This window comes from Oryza brachyantha, chromosome 3, assembly GCF_000231095.2.
Source record: "Oryza brachyantha chromosome 3, ObraRS2, whole genome shotgun sequence".
NCBI classification, from domain to species: Eukaryota; Viridiplantae; Streptophyta; class Magnoliopsida; order Poales; family Poaceae; genus Oryza; species Oryza brachyantha.
In genome coordinates, this window is record NC_023165.2 from 14,489,459 (window position 1) to 14,497,656 (window position 8,198).

The 8,198-nt window shown below is 38.8% G+C and overlaps 1 protein-coding gene across 3 annotated transcripts; it reads right to left on the bottom strand.

The window, feature by feature from the left end:
- Positions 1-818: 818 nt before the first annotated feature.
- On the bottom strand, positions 819-6,978 carry LOC102722474 (probable 6-phosphogluconolactonase 1). Of its 3 annotated transcripts, none has more exons than XM_015835628.2 (4): positions 6,650-6,978; positions 4,099-4,345; positions 3,854-3,989; positions 819-1,753 (listed from the first exon to the last, which is right to left on the bottom strand). In XM_015835628.2, the coding sequence occupies exons 2-4, from the start codon at positions 4,281-4,283 to the stop codon at positions 1,241-1,243; spliced, it is 834 nt and encodes a 277-aa protein (XP_015691114.1). In that variant the 5' UTR covers positions 4,284-4,345; positions 6,650-6,978; the 3' UTR covers positions 819-1,240. The 3 variants fall into 3 exon arrangements, with proteins under 3 accessions (XP_015691114.1, XP_015691113.1, XP_015691115.1); XM_015835627.2 differs by having other exon boundaries at positions 4,099-4,408; XM_015835629.2 differs by lacking the exon at positions 6,650-6,978 and adding an exon at positions 6,594-6,610.
- Between the last annotated feature and the right edge of the window lie 1,220 nt (positions 6,979-8,198).

Here is an 8,198-nt window from a genome sequence, read left to right on the forward strand (position 1 = left end):
ACTCAGAGTACCTCGTCGAGGAGGAGCTCGAGGTAGTCATCAAGCAACCGGGCGCTTCCGCCGACGCTGGCTGAGGCTGGCGGACGGCGGCGGTGACGGGCTGCACGCACGACCATATTTCTCGTTTGCCGATCGCCGCCCGTCGCTCGTCCACCGCCGTCGACAGCGGTCACAACGCCTCAGTTCGCCGCCGGCTGCGCCCCAGCCCGCCTACCCCTGCCGTCGCTCTCCCACCGCCATCCGCCCCTGCCCCGCCACCGCTTGCCCACCGTCGTCCGCCCCAGCCCGCCTGCCACCGCCCCAAGACGGGAGGGAAACAGAGATAGGAAGAAGAGAACGATGAGAGGAAGAGAAGGGAAAGAAAAAAAAAAACCTGATATATAGGACCTACCGATGCCACCTCAATAAAATCAATTAAAGATAAAAGTTAATACTGAGAGATCTCTTTTAAATGGATTATGTAAATTTAGAGATAAACATTTCTGATATTTCGGTTAAGGGATGAAAAATAAACTCGGTTTCAAGTTCAGGAAACTCCCGTGGACTTTTTCCGCTGTGAAACATGCTAACAACTTGAAAAAAAAACAAAATCTTTCTTTTTTTATTTGATGCTGTCAACTTTTAATTCTGCGTTTAACCATTCATCTTATTCAAAAAATTTACGTAAATATGTAAATTATAAATCATTCTTAAACTTCCTTTAGTAATAAATTAAATCACAACAAAATAATTACTAATTATGTAAATTCCTAAAAAAATATAAGGTAAAAGACACAGGATTTTCTTTTCCTCGTTTTTTTAAACAAACAAAGAACAATGACACAACGAGCAGCTTAATCCAAATACAACCCAGTTGAGGGCTCCAACCCAAACATGTTCTGATGAACACGGCAAATTTTCCATGGATAAGAACAACTATAACAAACGAATGCAACTCAAACTCATATATAATGGAGTGCACACCAAACGACACTAACAAGGTTTGGCCAATATTTGAACTTAGCTACTCACAGTAACTCCTTTGAGATCTCAACATAAAGTACACACTACATCTCTCTTAACCATGATCAACTGAACTGCAAAAGACATGGAATTTTTCGTCTTCCTAGAGCTAAGTACCTTCAAAACTAGCACCTGAACTACCACCAAGGCAATGGAGGAAAACATCTTCCATCACAAAAACCACATCAACTACATGATCAAACTCTTCACAGGCAGCAAAAAGGGGAAGACAAGTTCGTCAATACTCTGGGTCCTGACAGGCATCATTCTTAGCCTCAAGAAACGAGGCACTTGCCTTGTCCAGAAACCACACCAACTTACCATCCGTTGGCTGAACCATTCTTGCAGGTACCGATGGAGCATCTGGACCTTCAGCACCGTCAGAGATGGCAAAATACACAGCCTTTGCCTTGTCTTCTCCGGTGGCAACTACGGCGATGTTCGCCGCCGAGTTTATCACAGGAAGGGTGAAGGTGATCCTCTCCGGTGGCGGCTCCGGGGAGTCGGTGATGTAGGTGATCCAGTCGTCCTTCAGCTCAAGTGCAGGATGGTGGGGGAACAATGAGGCGATGTGACCGTCAGAGCCGATGCTGAGAAGAATCAGGTCGAACTTGGGGCAGTCATTGCTCTCTGAAACTCCAACTGTTCGAATCTTGACAAGCTGACGGATGACAAATTCATAGTCCGTCGCTGCGTCCTCCACCGTCGCATTGTCATTGATGGAGTAGACATGACCATTGAGAATAGGCACCTACAAAACCCATATAAATGTTTTAACTCAAAAAGGAACCTAGGGCCTATTTAGGAGAGCTTCTTTCGGCTGCAGCTTCTACCAAAAGCTGCCCCAAACGGTCCATAACTTTTGAGAATCTATAGTTATAGATTCTGAAAAATAAACTAAAAGCTGGAGAAGTTGGGTCTAGGAGCTTTTCCAGATTCTCAGAAGCTGGCTACCAAACAGTTACTTCTCAGAATATAAAGCTCCCCCAAACAGGCCCTGAGAGTGCCTTATAATAACAAAGTCACAAATAAGCCGCATTTCCAACAAAGCTGGAAGTTCTGAGGTAAACATACTTGACATAAAATCCAAGATCAACATACAGAAACACTTAATGTAAATGATTCCATTTGTTTGCAGAACCACAACGAAACACAAACCATGCAACATCCAAATTTGATGTGCAAATGGACAAAATGCCCCTGTTTAAGCAGCTGTAAGTTCAGGCAGGTTACTGAACTTTAACAATATGCAGTATAGATATGAACTCTAACACTGTGCTGTAAGCTTTATAAACATCACTATCAGTACAAAATTACCAAACCAAGAACCATAATAACTGGTATATATAATATATAGTAGTGTGGTTTCACTGACAAGATATTTTCCTGTCCCAGTTATGCACACTCATTTGGATAAGTTCATCAATCGGATAACATATGTTGGATATAATAATAAAATGATGACCAAATATGTGGTAGGCATAAAGCATGCAACTGGCACTCCCAGAGGCCAGAGTAGTTGGAACCACTACAACCGTTGGTAGGCCATAGGCAGCCTTAATGTGGCTTAATTGTTGAGAAAAGGATTTTGCATGATCTGCAAAGACTAGACCACATCCCAAGTCAAACAAAACATATCGCTTAGAAGTCGGAATAATAGGAATAGCACCCATGGTACAAACTTAGTCAATGAACTAACTATATTTGTATAGTAGCATTTCACGTTCGGACTAAGGACACGTTCTTTTTAGAGCAAGTTTAATAGTAGAGCCAATTACTAGCAATGAACTTATATTAGAGCTCACATGTATAATATATTAGCTATAAGATTGGCTCTACTATTTTTCTCTTATCTATTTTCTCTCATGTATTTAATGACATTTATGTTGGAGTATGTGTAGAGCTAGCTCTTACATAGGAACCAATACTCCTTATTTCTCACTCTCTCCTCCATATATGCTTGTAGTAGCTTATAGCCTTATATTGTACTTGCTTTTATAGGTTTGTTTTAGCCTATACTATATCGTTCCAAAATATAAGTATTTCTAGGTTTAACATAGACTAAAGAGATGTCAAAATATTTTCTTTAAGTAATTTCAGTGGTCAATTTTTAAATTTTGAATTGATTAAAATCTCTTTCAAGCATCTGATTGGCTCTAGAATATATCATTGGAATGATTGATATCACGGGAATCAATGCAGAAATGATTATATTATGGTATGAATTCTAGAAATCCTTATATTTTAGAACAGAAGAAGTACCTAATTTTCCATTAGCATGATTTTCAAACTGCTACACGACGTGTTTCGTACGAAAACTTCGAAGTTGCTCTAAAAAATCAAATAAATACAATTTTAAAATTTTTAATAATTAATACGTAATTAAACATGTTGTGTCAAAGAAAAAGCTTTAGCCAATAGCTGAATCGAACGCAGCCTAAACAATATTGCATCTATTTCCGAACAGATTGCAGTATTACATGACCAGATCAGAGCACATATATTGGTTTCATAATTGGTTATCAAAATGCAGTTGATGCAACTACAATGTCTGGATGAAACACGAAGGGCAAGTAAATTATTATCATATTGAACCAGGGGACAAGCATAATTCAGATTGACAGATATAAATTTCCACATAATCTTATCTAAAAACCCACTGTATAGCGGCATGTGTTGCCTCATTATTAGTGATAAATTCCTTTACTTAATACCAGAAAGTAGAAACCATGAGTGAACTATTAGGTTAGTCAAATAAGTTGCATAGTATCAGCCCTCAGCAATTAACTTAGATCCACGAAACAAAGAATAACTGATGCAGCAAATACACATGTACCCCAGAGTACTTTACCTTGGAGAGAAATCCTTCTTTTGTTAACTTATAGTTACTATCCACATGGTTCTTTGCCACTGCACGCTCATCAGTCCAGAAGATGTACCATTTAGACCAATCCAGAGTTTTGTTGTATGGTGCTTCACACAGTTTCCTGTTTGAAGGGACAAAAAGGCAAATTAGATACAGAATGTCTAAGGCACAGATGCTGTGAAAACACCAACTGACATATTAGTTAGTGAAGCTTATGGAAACAGAATTACCGCATAAAACTGACAAGAGGCCCTCCAGACAGAGCAATAGCAAAGTAACCTCTTTCCTTAACAGAAATTTCTGAAACTTGTGAAATATACTCAGCCAGGTCTGTTGCCATCTCGTCTGAACTCTCAAACATCCTAATTTCGCTGTTCTTCTTGGGTTCATATGAGGTCACAATCTCCCTCTCCATTGTTCTAATTGCACTTGAAGTTTCAGTCCAACTATTATTTCAACTGAGCATCCCTATGGACCCTATGCAAGAAGTACGAGGAGATCTTGGAACATCAATAAACAAACACCCTCCAGCTTCTAATCCTTTACAAGTAAGAAGCAATGTCACAGATGTAGTGGATTTTCTTGTTATGCCAAACAAAAAAAAAACTATGTCGAACACTTTGACTACCAAATATCCTCCATGTTTATCCTTTTGAATAATTTTTTAGAGTTTTCTTCATCAGTACAGATATTTGTAACCCAAGCATGATGTATGCGGTCAATCTCAATTGATCAATATTAGCCCTAGATGTAACAGCTTGTGTACTCCACTATATGTTGATAAAGACAACAGCTTATCACTATCTATCAAAATGTTAAATCTGGAAATTTTCAGCAAGATGAAACAATAGACTGAACAAATAAACAAACTACACAACAAAGTGCTTCTTTCAGGACAACAAAACATAAAAATAATGTGCCTCTTGAGTCTGGAAATTGTTTACGGTGCTCTCTATTGGTAGTAAATTAATCTAGACTGTTTATTTTTTCTAATATAATGGATCGGATCTATTTATGGTAGTAGCATATTTTTTTTTATTAGTAATAGAATGTTAAATCAGCGATTCAACTACTGGTAGTAGCATATTTTCTTTATTAGTAATAGAACGTTAAACCTGCGATCGAGATTCTTCTACTGAACATAATACTAGTAATATGAGCATTGTAGCCAAGACCAAAAAGATATCTCCACTAGTTCTACCCAGAATTTCATACTTCTCCCCAGCATCCGAGAGCTGCTTAAATAATATGCAATGATAAATAGAAAACGTCTCTAAACGAATATATGCATCCGCAGAGAAGAAAAAACTAGAAGTTTTACTAAAAGAAATTCAGCAGTATAAGATCGCTAAATAACTAGCATGACGATACATGCCACTAGTGAACAAGATTTGTTCAAGATTATGATGTGACAACTGACAGCAATATAGCATTGTCTGCTAACCTGGTGAACACACACATATTTTTTGTTTATTAAAAAGAATTACCAAGAAAGGCCAACTACAAAAACGCAAGTACTATCGTGTAACTCAAAATCTGAACTCCCAATACAATGTCAACAACACAACTATCTATTGCGTTCCATATCCCCGCAGAAATGATAATCAGGAACAATAGCAGGTTAGGACGAAGCCATGAGCATCATTCCTCTGGATAACTTTCCAAAGAGAAAGATGTAACGAAGAAATAAATAAAGACGTGTACGTCTGAAAAATACCAGAGAATCAGTAATGTTTTTTGACCAGCAGATTATAGCATGATGGATTAAAAGAAGAATAATTTGCTTAAATGTTTAACTCAAGGAAGGGAGGAAAGCTGACCAGCACTTGGACCAAAAAAAAAGGGAAGGGAAGCAAAGAAAGGAAAAGGTGTGTTGCCACTGCAACTCTGCAAGCTCTAGCAGCCATCATTTGGGCTGAGAGCCTCAGCACATCAAAGATTCCAAGCTTTTTGTTTCGAGAATCACATAAAAAAGCATCCAAAAGGGCAGCAACTGGTAACTAGAGAGAGAAAAAAAAGGAACTATTCTACTCACTTTACTCCTACTTTACTCAGATCAAAATCCCAAGGGGAGAAAATAGTAATACAAGTGAACCATAGGAAACTAATACTGAGCTGCTTCCAACAGCCATTGCTCAAGAAACGAGAAGAAGCTTAGCTGCACGAATCAAGCTGAAAAAAAAATCCAAACTTGTTTGGCAAATCAGCCTCTAATCCAGTAGAGAGCCACCGATTCGCCGGCATTACCACCATTAATCTTAAGCAGCCATGTAAATGCTGCAACAGAAGAAGAGTAAAAAGAACTGAAAATTAAACAGGCGAAGAACACAAGTACGCCCCGGTTTTCCCGGATCAAGATGAACCCCAAGATCAAAAGAACTGGAACTGATTTGACCTGACCAGCCAACCATCCAAACCAAGAACAGCACATGTCCCAACTCCCAACAAGTGAAGAACCCACCTGCGCTGAGCATTTGCCTGGAAGAAGAAGAAGAAGAAGAAGAAGAAGAGGGCACAAGAGAACAAAGCTGGGGAATAAAAAGAAGCCAAGCGAATCAAGAAAGCTGCAGGTAGGTTTTATTTTCTTTAAAAAAAAACACACGCACGCACGCACGCACGGGGCAGGTATACATGTGCACAGGATGATGAAACTAAAGTGAAAGAAGAAGATAAACAGCATGTCGAGGGAGCGGAGAATTCAGTGAGGAAAGGCAGCGGGTGTGACCTAATGACATCAGGGAGCAACCGGAGAAGAAGAAGAAGAACGAAGAAGAAGAGAACCTTGTGTCGCTCACTATTTTAATCCCAGAAAGGCTCCCATGGGATCTTCGATTCACCTCTGGCGTGAGCTTGGTAGCAGCAGCAGCAGTAGTGTGTGTATGCTTCTCTCGATCTCTCTCCGGTGTGTCCAGCACAGCGCAAGCGCAAGCGCACGCGCACAGAGGCAGTGGTGGTGGTGGTGCGGTTTGGAGTAAAGAAGCGGTCCAGGCAGCTGCAGTGAAACGCAGGACGTACGTGCGGGTGATCGTGATCCTTATCACCACCACTTGGCGACCCCTCCTCCCTCGTGATTCCCTCTCGCTCCCTTTGATCGGGGATGCTCCCAGAGTTCTCGAGGTGGTTCTATTTTCTCTTCAATATCCTCATTTCTCTCTGGTTGGCTTCTTTTTATATTCACAAGCAAATTTTGGGGAATCTACGATAAAGTTTAACGTCCTTATTTTTTTTTCTTCTGCTTAAACTTATAAGCTAAAATTTATTTTTTCACACTAAATTTAGAGTTGATTTAGAGTTTCTTATTAGAGTTTATTTTTCAGTCTTAACTTTTATATCGCTAAAAATACATATACCAAAATTTTATTCATAAATTATTTTTCGTTTGCAAATATGTTAGTTTGGTTTTTTCCTCACCTTTAAGAGCCCAGGATATGTTTTATGGTTTAAGTGTTTTATGGAAAACCATTCTTATTTAAATATCAGTTAATATTAATGTATCTAAAACAATATTTTCCAAAGAGTAAAGTACATGTCTTGTCCTTAAACTTGTGACGCAGTACCACTTAGGTCCATGAACTTAGAAAATGCATGTTTAGGTCCATAAACTCGTTTTAATGTCTAAAATCATGGACCTGGATGGTACATTAAAACGAGTTCATGGACTTGGATGGTATATTAAAATAAGTTTATGTATCTAGATGGTAAATTAAAACAAGTTCATGGACCTAAACGTGTATTTTCTAAGTTTATAGACCTAAATGTTATCACGTCACAAGCTTAAGGACCGATAATGTAATTTACTCTTTTCTAAAAATAGCGAGGAGTTAAACCAATTGCCTTAATTAAAAATGGCCGAATTAAATAAACCAACTAGTCTACCATGTCATATAGCATCTCGACCGTCTAGACCTCAGTTTCTCTCTCAACCTAATCCTGGTCTCACCATTAAAGAAGGTTGACCTCAAGTTGTCTACACACACAGAGATAAACAAACAGTTTTAAAGCATAGATATCACAACCTGATCCACATTGCACATTAGATATCGCAACATCGACACTATAAATATTTTCAAACCAATTTATATTAATAAATTAATTTGTAAACTAACGTTCATCACAACATATTAACCATGACTATGATCGAGTCATGATCTTAGACCTAACTCTACTTCTAATACTCTGCATGTCGAGTGATAACTATGTGTGACTCCTTTACTTACATGATATCCCTGTAGATGCGGTTGAAATTTTATTTATAGCTATCGTAGCATACTCGACACCCTACAAAAGGCTCTTGATGTCCTCTAAACTTAGCCTAAATTTGGTCTAATAC